Source organism: Bradysia coprophila, unplaced genomic scaffold, assembly GCF_014529535.1.
Source record: "Bradysia coprophila strain Holo2 unplaced genomic scaffold, BU_Bcop_v1 contig_324, whole genome shotgun sequence".
Taxonomy (NCBI): domain Eukaryota; kingdom Metazoa; phylum Arthropoda; class Insecta; order Diptera; family Sciaridae; genus Bradysia; species Bradysia coprophila.
Genome location: NW_023503584.1, coordinates 2976705 through 2992699, shown reverse-complemented (window position 1 = coordinate 2992699; position 15995 = coordinate 2976705). Strand labels below are relative to the sequence as shown.

Here is a 15995-nt window from a genome sequence, read left to right as displayed (position 1 = left end):
TATGTCTACATTCGTTGAAACCAATTCACAACTGAAAGCACAGTTTTCACAACGTACGCGAAATAATGAATTCTAATTGAGAGGACCAAATATTGGTGGTTCTTCTTGATCGTGAATCATGTCCGGAGCGATAGCGGAGGACTTGACGCAGTCTAACTTCCAAAAAAAGAACGAAGAAATTTTTTTGAGACGCGGCAACTATATATAGGCGAGAATTTAAGTTTCTTTCCTTTGGCCTGTATCACCACAAATCCTATTCTATCTTATTCGCGCTTCAAATACGAGCAAAACGAGCTATCACTCGACTATGTAACTTTAAAATTGCCGGAGATACATCGTTTTAAAGTTGGTCATTTTGATAGAAAATGCACCAAATTAACGTTTTCCAAACAATCAAAATCTTTCAACTTACTCTGTATGTTTCTATCTGTCTATCTGTCTATCTGTCTATCTGTCTATCTATCGACGGTCGATCTCGGAAACTAGTCAGCCAATCTCCATGAAATTTTGCAGGAACCTCGGGGTGGGCATAAAAATGAAAATGTGATACGCCACTACCCCAGGAAAAACCAGAATTTTGTTTTATTGGCCTCGAAGTGGTTTCTGAGTGTGGTTTTCGAGGGTCGGGAACGCGTTTTCAGCTGTAGCTCAGCTGTATTGAAACCTGCAGGGGCGTGTGACCCATCAAATGAAAGGTATTCGCCACACGAATCGAACAAAAAAATAATTAGAAAAATTGGTGCAGATTTGGTTGAGCTAGAGTGGTCAGAGTGACCACATTTTGAGCTACTCGAGCGTAGGATGAAAGGACTAATATTTTTTGGCTTATGAGAGATAGAGATTTACTATCTTCGGCAAAGTCTCAGAGTTTTACGAGTAGAACACATTGGCATATGTGAAAAATGTCGAAAGTTGGAAATGGGTGGGTCAATTATGTTTTTAGAGGTATTTCTTGAATGGTGGCAGATAGAGAGTTACTTTCTTCGGCAAAGTCTCAGAGTTTTACGAGTAGAAAAGAAGGGCATTTGCGAAAAATGTCGAAAGTTGGAAATGGGTGGGTCAATTGGGGTTTTGGAGATATTTCTTGAATGGTGGCAGATATAGAATTACTTTCTTCGTCAAATTTTCGAATTTCGTCAAATTTTCGATTTTCGTTAAATTTCGTCAAATTTTCGAATTTCGTCAAATTTTTTAATTTTCGTCGAATTTTCGAATTTCGTCAAATTTTCGATTTTCGTTAAATTTTCGAATTTCGTCAAATTTTCGAATTTCGTCAAATTTTCAAATTTCGTCAAATTTTCGATTTTCGTCAAATTTTCGATTTTCGTCAAATTTTCGATTTTCGTCAAATTTTCGAATTTCGTCAAATTTTCGAATTTCGTCAAATTTTCGAATTTCGTCAAATTTTTGAATTTCGTCAAATTTTCAATTTTCGTCAAATTTTCGAATTTCGTCAAATTTTGTCAAATTTTCGAATTTCGTCAAATTTCGTCAAATTTTCGAATTTCGTCAAATTTTCGATTTTCGTCAAATTTTCGATTTTCTTCAAATTTTCGATTTTCGTTAAATTTTAAAATTTCGTCAAATTTTCGAATTTCGTCAAATTTTCAGGGAATAGTCAACATAGCGGTCACTACACAGCTTACATTACAATTCGGAATCAATGGCACCTTCTCAATGATACAAACTTAACGACAAAACGTTGGTCACGTTTGGCTAAAAATGTATATGTTCTCTTCTATGAAAGCGTTTCTACACGTTAAGTTATATAGAATTTAGGTTTTCATATTATTTGCATTTGTAATGTGTTTCATTGAGCGGCGTCTTACAACTAATATTGGTATCCTATGGATATAGATCGTAAGTGCGCTAGGTTAGAATGGTCAGGAGCACTGAGTATGAGTATACTAGATGCGGCACTGCACATTACGCATTTTATGCAAAGATTACTGTGTAGAGGTAGACTTTACTATTGCGAATTTTGACAACATGCACATACTTGAAACATTTCAAATCAAAGATGTGCAAAATTAGCGTAACAAAAAGACTTTTGAAATTTTTGCATATCCTAAAGTGTATAAAAAGAGACAAAATGTGGAGCCTTGATTATCAACACTATTTTTGTTCACAATTATGGACCATTTCATCATTGGTACGTATTAGCGTGTTACTAAAACAACTTTATGCAACTCAGCATCACAATGTTATCAGCTGAGTTCTTTCGAAGTTTGACACTAAGTCAATGTGCCGTTCTGAAATAATTTAGCTGCCGCCGATCCCTTACCAGTCGGCGCACCGCCGCCGACTATTTTAAAACCGGCACACACCTCTAATTTTCGTCAACTTCCGACTTAACTTCTAAAACGACTGATATCCCGGCAAAAACTCTTTCAGAGCAAAGTTGGACGCAGTCTACAGTCTATATGTGTGATAACTTCTAAAACAAGTGATATCGCTAGAGGTGACGCTGTCAGCGTCGTTACGCAAAATTAAATTTCACAGCCAATTAATTGAAATTAGCTGATCTAGTTTTCCAAACCATTCGCCATTTTTTTTTTTTCAGAAAAAATTTTAACCAACAGAATTTTGACTGAAAAATTTTCAACAAAAAATTCTGCGTCGCATGTGGCAGATTAAATGTTCTCGTAGGTTTGTCCGTGAGCATCTGCCACTTTGCGACGCAGAATTTTTTGTTGAAAATTTTTCAGTCAAAATTCTGTTGGTTAAAATTTTTTCTGAAAAAAAAAATGGCGAATGGTTTGGAAAACTAGATCAGCTAATTTCAATTAATTGGCTGTGAAATTTAATTTTGCGTAACGACGCTGACAGCGTCACCTCTAGCGATATCACTTGTTTTAGAAGTTATCACACATATAGACTGTAGACTGCGTCCAACTTTGCTCTGAAAGAGTTTTTGCCGGGATGGTAAATTGAATTCATGGAATTTTTCTCAATTTCTCGATCCAAATGAAAGACTTTTTAGTTAGTCGAACGTTTCGCAAACTTTATTGTTGCATCATCAGCGACGAATGTAAATAATTGAATTAAAAAGGAAAACTTTGGTCGTATGGACCAGTATCATAGTAAACATTGATACTGGTCCATACGACCAAAGTTTTCCTTTTTAATTCAATTATTTACATTCGTCGCTGATGATGCAACAATAAAGTTTGCGAAACGTTCGACTAACTAAAAAGTCTTTCATTTGGATCGAGAAATTGAGAAAAATTCCATGAATTCAATAATGAATTCTTTTGAGTGTGAATAGTGGCGCTTGATTCAAGAGAAAATAGCTCGGTTCTTTGCGAATGGTGAAGACGCGGTCTTAATTGGAAGTTTCCGTTCATTTTTTTTTTTAAATCGAATTTATTATCACTTCTTCGTGGGGGTACGTGTGAAGTACAAAATTGATTACATCATTATGTTGTCAGTCGTTAACGAAACTAAAAGTTGGAAATCGGTGCAACTAGATTTAGAGCATGTACCCACTCGGTACGTTGTGTTTACACCGGGAATCATAACGGACTAGGCAGTAATGATTACTGTCCAGTTCATTTCGGATGAATCATATCAACTGTAATGGCTAAATAAGCTAGGTTCGTCATTTCCTCGTCGGTCGTAGACATTTTTTTTGTGATAATCCAACTTCGTTTCTTGGCCTGCATGCCAATCGTATTTCAGCAAATAGATCCGCGATAATACTTTTTTGATTTTCTATAAATTCACATGTCGCGTCGCATAAACACACAAATTGTAAGAATGAAAAAATCGGAATGTCGACGACAATTGACAAAATCGACAATCGACAAAGTATGTCACGCGTGACGACTATTTGCATCTCTTTCTATCATATTTTCCTTTGCATGCGTAGCATGTACCATACTTTATGAACGACCCCCTAAGATTTCAATTAAAATTTCTTTTCTCTCTTGAACAGTGGAAATTCATTTTAAATCAAATTTTTCAATAGCAAATTTATTTAACGGTTACCGCTTTGCGTAGATGTGCACAGAGTGTGTGTGTGCAATATATTGATAGAAGTGTGGAACTGTTGGAACTTAAAAAAACCAATGAAAGTAAATGGATAGGTATGGCCAAACGTTCAAATTTGTAACATTGTCAATCGTAAATATTTTAACTCATCGGAATGCATTACGCAAAGAAACCACCGTCGTCACGATCCACACATTCCGTCTATATTCTCATGTATCAATACGGTATGCTCAATTACTAAAGTGTGAAAATTTTGTTGGAATTTCTTTGTTAATCATTGAATTCTTATTTCCGCTACGATGTAAAGGTAAGGTTTTAGGAACTGACCCACTACCACCTCAACAGTTCAATAAATCCCGAAAAGAATTTAAAAAAAATCAAAGATCCTTCAAAATCCTTAAATTCTAGAACAGGTAGCATGTTTCCGTGAACATATGAAACTCGGTTACGCCTTGAGTTACTAAAATTTACAGAAAATACAACTTTAGGTCGATTGTCATAGAAATACGTGTGATTATTTACTCTAAATAAATAATAATTTCAATGGATTTTTACATGAAGAACATGTGGTGACTTCACTGTTACGGACATGTCTCCGGAACGAGCTGCCCGATTTCAATAAAAAAAAAAAACAAAAACGTAGCCCTTTAAATTCTCTATAAACGTTTTGAAGAAAATTTTTGCGAATTTACAGTCTTTCTATCAGTTTCATAGATTTTCCTTTGAGAAAAAAATATTTTTCAACTTTGACCAATTTTTTCCGCCATTTTGGATTCAAATGTCAAAAAATAAATGTCAGTAAAAAAAAATTTAGACTTTTCTCTATAACTTATCCTTTGGAAGTGGATTGATATCTCTTCTCGCTTACGAATGAAAAATCATAGAAAAAAAGGGACATAACGGCCGCTCACCAGAGAACCATTGAGCTGACGTCTTGGCCCCACATCAATTCAGAATCAGGAATAGCTGCGACGATTTTGAATTGAAACGCGTCAAACTATTCACAACGTAGTTGCAAAAATCGTGTAGATCGGTAGTTTGATTATAGTTTGTCTGTCTTTTTTTGCGTTGGCATTGGACAAACTCGCACACGAGCCAACGTATGCCAGATTATCCTTCAACGGGTGAATTTGGCACACGCGCTAAATTCGCTCTTTTTTAGTCATTTTTTATACTTTGGCACATAACGGAATTTGCCTGCCAACTTTTAGATAGCTACATTTGAAATTTGTGTTCCAAAAATGGAATGCGTGTGCGAACCACTAAAACGTGTGTGTCAAGTGGTAGAAAGTATTTTTCAGAATATTTCGAAGGTAATAGGAAAAATTGGAATTCGTGTGCCAAAAATGGGATCCGTGTGCCAATCACTAAAACGTGTGTGCCAAAAGTGGTAGAATAAATATATTACACACTTGTCACGAAGAAGTCGAGGCTTGCCGAGACTGATAGTGACAAGTGTGTACTCTATTTTATCACATAAGCGAAAACGAGACAACAACATAGACCTGAAGTGTAATTTTTGAATTATTCTTCTTGTTAAGTAATTTTGACATCCGAACACCGCGCGTATGTGATAATGTACTATTTCAGAGCATTTCGATGGTCTGGGAATAGGAAAAATAGAATTCGTGTGCCAAAAATGGAATGTTGTGTGTTTTAATTCACACCAAGGAATCGTGACCTGTCTTTACGAAAGAAATGGAATGCCTATTTTTTTAGGAGCAGAGCTGTGAATCGAGTATAAAAAATTAAAATATCAAAATGGCTGAGAAAAACATTAATTCTGTTGCTGAAAAAATTAATAAATTTGCTAATGGTAGAATTAATTAATTAATTAATTTGCAAATGATAAAATATATTTGCTCCCAAGGAGAATAAATTTGCCGAAAATAAATTTGCCGAAAAGAAGAATAAATTTACTGACAAAAACACTAATTTTGCTACTCCAAAAGAATAAATTAGAGTGGCAAATATTTTAATTTGCCTATTTTTACTATTTGTAGCTCATCTACGTTCGAAATTAAAATAAATGTATTTCCTGTAAAAGAGTTCTAATAGTTATTTATGCAATTCAGTGATGATATTTGTAGCTTACGCCGGCGTGGGGTAATTTGGCACACGGTGCTAAAAAAACGCATTTTTCAACTACGTAAAAGGTGAACTCGCACACGATTTTTCGATACCAAAATTTTGTAAAAGGAGTCATTAAGTCGATGACATGGCTAAAAAGCATTTGCAGCAATAAACTTGCGTATGCGAGTTCACCCTTTCCGTAGTTTAAAAGTGCGTTCTTTTGGCACCGTGTGCCAGATTATCCGATACACTTACGCCGCCTGTGGTCAATGTCGTATGAACGTATTTTATCTCACTAGTGCGATAAAGGATTTGCAAGAGATTTTATCACACTAGTGGGATAAAAGCCACGTGCTGCTGAAGTCATACTAAAATTATCTTCGGTATTTATTCAATTTTCTTCATTGCATAAAACGTTGTATGCAACACGAATCATCGTATGCTGGTATACTATCGCACACGACGTCTTGCCAACCTCGACTTCGCCTCGGTTTGGCAATCTGACATCTAGTGCGATAATATACCTTCATACGATTCTTCTTACATAAATAACCATTATTATGAAACAGGAATCGTATGTAGTGATTTTATCGCACTAGATGGCAACGTTTTATGCAATTCAGTGACCGATTTCCTCACGGACATAAACAAAATATAAAAATCACAATTTTCATTTAAAACATCTAAAATCGATAACAGTACACCATAATACTACTTCTTCTTTTTTTCTTCCAACTGAACGCAAATTTAATTTGTGATCAAGAAGCAACAATTTTTATTTCATGCTTCGGGGCCGAAAATGAGGGCAATTTTTCGAATTTTCTCGGGTTTCCGGCCCTCTGCATGAAAACTCACATGTGCACCTGTTTGGGACGGTTGATTTAAGGCACTTTCGCTTGTAAGCCTCACTTCGTTCGGCCTACAATCCGCGAAATTGCCTAAAATCAATAGTCCAAAACAGGTACACAAATGACTATTTCATATACGAGACGCTCTGCTGTTGAATGTGAATGTTTGAATACATGACTGGTTTATGCATTTTGGGCACGAGAAGCCTTTTTGTCGCACCCATTTTGGATGCGATAAATTGTTAGATGAAATAAAACTGGTTCAAACGACATTGCACACAGTCGGTGTAATAAACTACCGAATTCGCTCACTGAATTGCATAATTACGAGCGTCTTGAATACATTTGGCATATAATCAATAGAATATTAAAGGCTTATCGTGAGTATAAATAGTTCTACGCCACATTTTAATACTTAAGTGTAACAAAGTATATTGTACAATTAACAGTAATAACAAGAAAATGTCTTTCGTCAAACTTGTGTCAGTTTTAGTTTTTCTTTCCGTCTTAACTGCAGTAACTTCGTATTGCAATTATGATGAATGGAGTCGTTGCAATGATAGATCATTGGAAAATATTCAATGGTCAAGCTGTGATGGTTGTTGTAAAGGAGGACAGTGGTACTTTCCTGTTGGCGACGGAAATTGCTGGAAAAATAGTGGAAAAGGACTTCGTGGAACTTGTGTATCAATTCCAAGCAAATGTGGTGGAACAACCTCGTCGTGTCGTTGCCAATAATTTTAACTGTTTGTTGAAATTCATATTTTAAATAAAAAAATAATTGTACGTTCTAATGGAAAAATAAAAATTCTATTCTACAGATTCTATAATACACACGTACAAAAAATATGCGTTTTATATCTCAGGCATTAGTTATTTTTAAGCTTCATTATTTTTAAGATCAGATTTATTCGAACTGACAAAGGTCTTACCTTACACGGTGCGGTTGAACAACTTTTTTTTCGAAAAATTCGTAAACATGGGCTTTTCTTGTTAAAAATGATTGGGGTGATCCTAAAGATTATTTTTCTCCTAAATTTAAAATGTTTTGCTCGGGCCTTCTCGAGAAAAGTTGATTTATCTTGTCAAAAATGGTCCTTTGTGAAATGTTTTCTACTAGGAAAGCTCGTTAATGTATTTTTTTGGTTTTATAAGCACAGTTTTAAGAAGTAGAGACTCAAACCTTTACAACAGTACCTTACACACCATATTCGAACCTTTGATATATGATTGGAATCCCGTTTTCGACGAACTTTAAGGAAATTTCGATGGTTATATGGGTTTTCCCGGTATTTTTTTTAGCTAATAGATCCGAGCTATTTTTTTCAATTGTTTCATAAAGATGACATCCATACTTTTCGATTGATACCAAACAAGACATATAAAGACTCGACTAAGGGAGCCGAAACTGATTTCCTCTCGAGAAATAACGATTTTTTATGAAATAATGGAACTCGGTAAAGTGTTTTACAGCAGGAAATCTCATTAATTCAATTTTTTAGGTTTCTTATTACTTTTGCAAGAGAAAGAGACTCTAACCTTCATAGCAGTACCCTTCACACGCTATTTAAACTTGTGAACCAGGAGTAGGATCACTTTCTTCGAGCAGTTTTAAGAGAGTTACAAACATTTTGCAACAAAAAAAAAGTTGGTTTTATACAAAAATTTAGTATTTATTGTCCATTTTCAATGTGTGATGTTAAAAAATGAAACCAAAGAGTTAACAATATTCACACGAGAAAAAGAGACGAACTACACAAAGCTCTACATGCTGTAGCCTATTGTTCTTGCGCTTCAATGTATTACAATTTTGTAACAAGTATAATAAGGCACTCGGATTCTATACGGAACAGGCCATGGAATCCATTCACTTTGAATTTAAATCGTTTTGGGAAAAATACAAGGTCGGTCCATCTCACGGCAATTATTCTAAGCGATTACATCAAATCAATAATTTTTTAGCTTAGAATGTATTCCCAGGTTCTGACAATACGAAACCTTTAATTTTAAACGTTTTCTAAGCTCATTTACGTACTGTTGACAAGTTCTATTGCCAGTGAGTACATCTCGTTACATTTTCAAATTTAAAATTATTTAACACTTAGAAAACGTTTAAAATTAAAGGTTTCGTATTGTCAGAACCAGGAAATACATTCTTAGCTAAAACATTATTAATTCGATGTAATCCGACTTTCGTCGCCAATATTCCATGTACTAAAATGTACCAAAATCACAACTTTTTGTCAGATAAATAATAAATTTAGATATCCCAATTCAAATCAGATGTTGTGTTTGACTCACCGCGGCCCATTTAGCATATTTAACGTTTAATTTACATTTTTGCACATTTTCATCAAATTTTGTAGCGAGATTAAAGTCTCAAAATCACCATCGGGGAACTTTGACAATCAGTCACGAACTCAAAAAATATTTTTTAGACCTGATCTTTTTTGTGAAATAATCTGTGAAGTCTGGAGATTAGATTACCATGTGGACCCAACTTTTTATGTACACTGAGCCCACCGTAAAAAATCTATTTATGTGACGTGGACCGAAAACGACGAAATTTTCAAAAATCGATCTGGCGGCAGCACAAAGTTAAAGTTTGATTTTTTTTTTTCTTTCATAAAATGATCAGATGGACCAGCTGAGTGGATTTCCGGCTGAGCCTTAGAAGAACTGAGACATTTTGTCAAAACCGCTACACCCTATTACATAGACACTCTTAGACGACAGGTAAAAATACTTTCATGATAGCTGCCAATCATTATATTAACGTTTGGTACACAAATATAACTACGAAAGTAACTGCATGTAATTATACTATTATTTATCTTAACTGAAAGCAATTAGGCGACATACGTTTTGTATGTATACGTATCACCTTAATTAAAGTATTGATTCATGAAGGTATCAATGAAACAGTGTACCTTTTTGTTGTTTCGTTGTTTGACAAAGATCACAACCGGTTCTCCTACTTTAACCAGTCAATCAGTAGCACAACATGCACTCGTACTGAACAATTATGGAAAGTATCTATTGTATTACAGTCTGTAATTTAAGGACATGAATTTTATTATGGTCAAACTACCAGGACCGAAAAATCCTTTTTTTATGTCTCTGCGTGGTTAAGACTAACATTATGCATTAGCTCGTAGAGGGAGTTTGGGTTTATCTTTGCATCGACACATAAATAATGATATGGTTGCTAGGGAATCTCGCGCCGCGTCATTAACAATAATTTACATTTTGACACATTTTGTATAAGTAAGATGTCACTTTGTGAGTTATTGTGAATGACGCGGCGCGAGATTCCCAATGATATACACCTATGTCCAAATGTTTATTTTGACGAGTTGGATTATGATACGCGCCTTCGGCATTCATACAAAAATCGAAAAGCCCTTCCGGCATCGCCTGACCATTGTGGGCTTGCATGCTGCTAACAATCCAATTTTGATTCTACTCATCACATCATCCATTTTGAGCATTTTACCATTTACTTGCATAATACTTGTATACTTGTATAATATTGCACCGGTACCTAACGATTTTGATTAATTAAAATTTTTAACGAATTCCGGTTGCGGTTGATGCTGGCATTCCTAAATGAATGGGTTTGATTCATAAAACATCTATACACAAGTGTAATATAACTCCTATTGTATTACATGAGTGATTCATGTTATTCATTCATTCATTCGCTTTTTGTCTTCATTCATATGGGTTAGGCATTCACACACATACAATTTGGTTTAAGACGATCGACATCGACAAGTGGAAATTCGTTTACGTTTTCGTTGTTGACACGGGTTACATAGTTACGATAGATTTGTTGTTTACATTTTCCATTTTTTTCACCTAAATAACTCAATAAATGTGTTGATTTCAAATTATCTAATCGAATTGTGATCAGTAACATTGTCAATCGTAAATATTTTAACTCATCGGAATGCATTACGCAAAGAAACCACCGTCGTCACGATCCACACATTCCGTCTATTCTCATGTATCAACACGGTATGCTTAATTATTAAAGTGTGAAAATTTTGTTGGAATTTCTTTGTTAATCATTGAATTCTTATTTCCGCTACGATGATGTAAAGGTCTTCGAATAACATACAGTCACAAAGGTCTAGATCGACGAGATCACTAAAGTCAGTACAACCGAAATGGTATCAGAAACCAATTATCAAAAATTCTGACTGGATAAATGTGCAAAGAGGTGCTATGTGGACTGGAGTGTCTTCACTGGTTAGTTGAGTCTGCAACTTTCTTTTCATAATGATTCTATAAAGTGCAAATAATTCATTTTATCAAAGAAATTTACCGCTACAAAATTACAGCAGTGGTGTGGTGATGTCTTCACAATAAAGGGTGTAAAAAATTATGAACAAAGTGAACATTGTGACCATCAACTTTTAAAGTCTTTAATGAAACGGCTAGTTATGTGATATCGGCAAAGACGAAAGGAACAATCGATGAGCTCTGGATATGTTTCTCTTATATAGAGCAAAATGTCTGATAGAAGTATTGAAGTGATAGATTTTTATAACAAAACAAATGAAGTAGCAGATGTTATGATTGTGTTGCGATACGATTGCCGTTTCTAAAAGGCGAAATCAGAAGTGTAGATATTTTGGAATAATGTATCCGGCATTGGCAATCTGAAGAACTGACTTTCTTTTGTGCGAGAATCAATTTAGTTATAAAATTGGTTTGTTTACTAAATACCTGCATTCGGCGTTAAATTTCTCAGATTGCATGCTAGCCACAGGCACTATTAACTAAATACTGCCCATATGTAATAAAAGTTAAGGGTTAATCAGTACCAATTCTAATTTTTGTTTTCCATTCTTTTTCTTTGAAGAGAAATAATCATTCAGGTGTTCTATGCGGTAACAAAAACCACTCAAAAAGAAACAAAACTTTTTCGATTTGTTGCAGTTCATTGCTCTCTTCACCATAGCAACGGCCGTTTTTGATATATACTGCTTAGCTATGGCAGCTCCCGGCACAACTCACTACGGATATTATTTTATCTCATATCAATTCGTGTATGTCGGAAATGTTCATGGTAAGCGAATAGAATTAATGATGATGATGGCCTTATCTTACCAGTCCATTCTGTTTGTTCGTTAGTTCGTAATACCCTTATAGTGTTTGCGATGTTTTCATTGCTGGGCGCAATGGTCGTGACCGTAACATCAACGATAATAATAATGGCTCTACGGAAGGTAAGTGAACATCGGTAGAATGGTAAATAGATTTTTTTTTAAAACAAAAACAAACAAAAATTTTAAACCAAACAAAAAAAAATCAATTTCACTCCGTCCATTACAAGCATACAATAACTAGTAAGGATAACGTTAAGACTAAGGTGATTTAAGCATATTGTTTGTTGTCGTTAATCTCTATGAAACTCTAAACCAAAAACTACAAAGTCAACGCTTTATTCCTATGAGTAACGATTGTCTGTAATTTTATATTTTAAAAATTGTCAAAAGGAACATGAGCACAAGTTTGTACCTTGGCTATGGACATATGCGATTTTCATTGGCTTCCGTTTGTTTGCATTTATATTCTTTGCTGTTGTCAACGATCTTATATTTGCGTACAACATTCTGATTGTGTTGGCTTGGAGCGTGTTTTGCGTTGGCTCCATATACGGATGGTTGTTGGTATATTCGCTATACCTGGAACTTGCAAATTTAACGAAATTGGAGGATTTGGCGTACTTAAGAGTATACGTCTTCTGGATAAGATCAATTAAACAATGTTCTAATAAACTGTTAATTGTAGATGGGCACCATGGCGTCGTTGCATGCATCTACCACACATTCGCTGATGGGTTCGAGACCAATGACACCACATACCACTACGGCATCTACATTGCAAATGCATTCCATAATTAATTAAAAATTAATTTCGAAAGAAAAATTGCCACCTCTACCGTCCATGCAAAATGCAACTATACAACAGTGTCTTACCCCGTTTATAAGGAAGAGCTGTGACCAAAGAATGACAAATCTTTTACGTTGAAAATATTTAATTAAATTAACAATAAAAACTTTATCGTATTCGACTTAATGTAAATGTCTGTGTTAAGTGTTAGTTTAACATTATTACCAACGATGGTTCTCAAAATCGGTCATATTAGATGTAATGAAACTCTTTTTTAAATTTTATAAAAATAAAACTAAATTATTCGTGAACTATTGTTGTGGTGTCTCAATTAATACAATGTACCTGTTGCGACTAACTCGACCAGCCCTTCAGGAACGGACGATAATAATAATAAATAACTCACCTTTTCCATATGCGACCTCATCATGTCTATTCATAAAAAATAGTGGCAACCCTTGTCGTGTATATCCCTTCAGAAATTTCGAATTCAATTTTTTTTTTTAAATAATCGGTTTATTATCATCCCAATATATTTCTGTGTGGAACACTATGTCAATTGAATCGTTTTGCTGGTGTCCCATAGATCGGCTTCATAATTACCATTGTTTACGTACGCAGCAGATCTGTTGCTGTACAATTGACAGATTCGATCGTTCAACATAATGGTCTTGGTGTAAGGAGTTATGGCTTCATTGTAACTACATTTGAGCAGCGCGTCGTTGCCTTTGCTATTTTAAATATTGATATGAAATTTCCCGGGAAAAATAGCACGAATTTCACATAAGACTTCACAAAATAACAAAATTCTTGACTTCTTACATTTGCTTCTGTGTCCTTCTCCGTCTTTTCACTTTGTTTTGTCCTATCAAAGGCCTTTAATGTGAAACTCTTCATCTCTCACACTTCATTCTCTGCCACAATGGGCAACAATGTTAGAGTGAAAGAGATAAATGATTTCAGAGTATTGCGTTTTGAGCCGTTACATTACCGAACTGCTTCTAAATTTTTATTTTGGCGAGTGGGAAGTTTATAGCCCGAGTCAACATGTAGATTGAATAGGGAGAATTGGACTGTAATTGCAACTCCTGGCCTGTACGCAAAAAATTTTATTCTTGAATTGAGCTTTGCGTTGATAACTGCCGGAGAATTGTATTTTTGGAATTGGATTTGCAAATTAGTCTAACAGAACACAGCCCCACCGTACTTCAAGCAAAAGTGCTTCGAGTGAGCTGTTAAATAGAGTATGAAAAATGTCTCCGGATTTTTTTTACAGTGGCAAAATTCGTTTGATACACTGTCACTCTATTTAGCGTGTACCACTCATGCTTAAAGTGCGTTGGTATGAGTAATAAAATTTAGGTTTCCAATAGTTTGTCGGGAGTGCTACGAGAATTCATTAGGAATAAAGAGGAACAGTGAAAAGATTTACACCAAGAACTTCAGCGACAGATACAGCAACTCCGAAATTTACAGAAGCGCGAGCGTATATTTGTCAAATTCTACCCATTTTGAAATATTGAATTGGCTTATGGTAAAATTTCTACCTCGAAAACGACCCAAATGGTTCTTCGTCTGTATTATGTAGACGAAAATAGAGGACGTAAAGGAGAATGTTCTCAGCAAACCGAAAGTTTGTAGGAGAACTCAAAAGATTTAGTTATTCGAAGAATTTCCTGTTATTACTGCTGGTAAACAGAACTTATTCTCGGTTAAGATATTTAAACTATGCCTAACTGCCGGGAGAGAGTTTAAATCATTCATTTTCATAACAATACGCATAAAATGTATGAAATCAAAAGACAAAAATTCGGATTCATTTTTTAATCGTTTCCTCCACCACCAGCTGTTGCAGGTGGACAAGCTGTTGGATTATAACAAGTGAGCATATCTATATGATAATAGTTTCCCGAATACGGTTGATAAAACGTTTGGTGACGTTTTCCAATTTTATTTGGTGGACAAATACATGTAGGACCTGGTGGAGGACAATACTGTCCACCGTAGCATAACGCTTGACATGGTGCATTTACAATATATATTTGTCCCAATGCTGCACAACGTGCTAAGAAAATATTTTTTGAATTAAATGGGACTGGGACATAGATTGGCATTAATTTTATACCTGGAGATGGTTGAAATTCTGCTTCACATTGTGGATCCGATAAAGCTACGCATTGTCCGTTACTGAGTCGTTTGTATTTTAGTGAAGAATAAGAATACGTTTCCGCATCATTTCTACCACAAGTACAGTGAGGACCCCATCTCACTTCGGTTACTGGTTGGGCTGAATATGTATAAACGGAAGTCGATAAACACCCATGTGTTCGGCAACTTATATCACATACACCCACATACACTGTTTCGGTGTAAATTTCGTTGGGCTTGTTGCACGATTCTATTTTCATTGTGATAAATTCATAAAGCTTATTTAGAACTTGATTAAGTCGATATACCTGGCTGAATGGGTAATCTGGACACACATTTTGCGTGCGTTGTAACTGATACGCATTTTCCATCTTCCTTGAGTCTAGCAAATCCAGGTTTACAGTAACAATCACCATTCGGTTTATAATTGATGGGGCAATCCCAAGTTCGTCCATAATATTCACAAGTGTTTTGGCATCTCGTAAGATCAATTGCAAACTCTTCGTTTGGATATGTTGCACAAACGGCTACAAATATATTGGAGAAAATGCAAAGAAAAGGGCTGTTCCAACAGAAGAAGGGGCTGTTTTAAGTCTTTTAAATTACCTGGCGAAGGAATAATATCGCTTTCAACGAAAATACAGCTTAAAGCTAATATAAAAACAGTAAATTCGTTGGATCTCAACATTTTGACGTTCTGATGAATTATGAAAACTTTTCATTGTACTTATAGCTAAAAAAGACGATCGAAATGGCATCAAGACAAATATTTGTGTATGGAAATGTATGCCCGCCCTAACGTCTATAAAAAGTCAATTTTACAAGTTAGTTTTTGTTAAGAATTAAATTTAACTTTTAGATGTGGCGGCAGATGTGTTTAACGACAAATAACATTTTAAGATAATTTTACTTTCAAAAATATATAGAAAAAACCCCACATGTGCAGAATTATTTACCTTCTGTGATGCTATTTCCAGTTCTTTTTAGACCCGTACGAAGTACTGGGGTCTTATAGGTTTACGCATACGT

General features: G+C 35.1%; 2 protein-coding genes across 3 annotated transcripts; one reads left to right on the top strand and one right to left on the bottom strand.

The window, feature by feature from the left end:
• Window positions 1–10463: 10463 nt before the first annotated feature.
• Window positions 10464–12848, top strand: LOC119079529. Of its 2 annotated transcripts, XM_037187512.1 has the most exons (7): window positions 10464–10934; window positions 11021–11168; window positions 11862–11991; window positions 12057–12151; window positions 12259–12294; window positions 12422–12658; window positions 12717–12848. In XM_037187512.1, exons 1-7 carry the CDS (start codon window positions 10867–10869, stop codon window positions 12831–12833), a joined length of 831 nt encoding a protein of 276 aa, XP_037043407.1. In that variant the 5' UTR covers window positions 10464–10866; the 3' UTR covers window positions 12834–12848. The 2 variants fall into 2 exon arrangements, with proteins under 2 accessions (XP_037043407.1, XP_037043408.1); XM_037187513.1 differs by lacking the exon at window positions 12259–12294 and having other exon boundaries at window positions 10466–10934.
• Window positions 12849–14640: 1792 nt separating this feature from the next.
• LOC119079532 lies at window positions 14641–15712 on the bottom strand. Its single transcript, XM_037187517.1, has 4 exons — window positions 15573–15712; window positions 15275–15493; window positions 14944–15216; window positions 14641–14883 (listed from the first exon to the last, which is right to left on the bottom strand). The coding sequence occupies exons 1-4, from the start codon at window positions 15652–15654 to the stop codon at window positions 14642–14644; spliced, it is 816 nt and encodes a 271-aa protein (XP_037043412.1). The 5' UTR covers window positions 15655–15712; the 3' UTR covers window position 14641.
• Window positions 15713–15995: the final 283 nt, after the last annotated feature.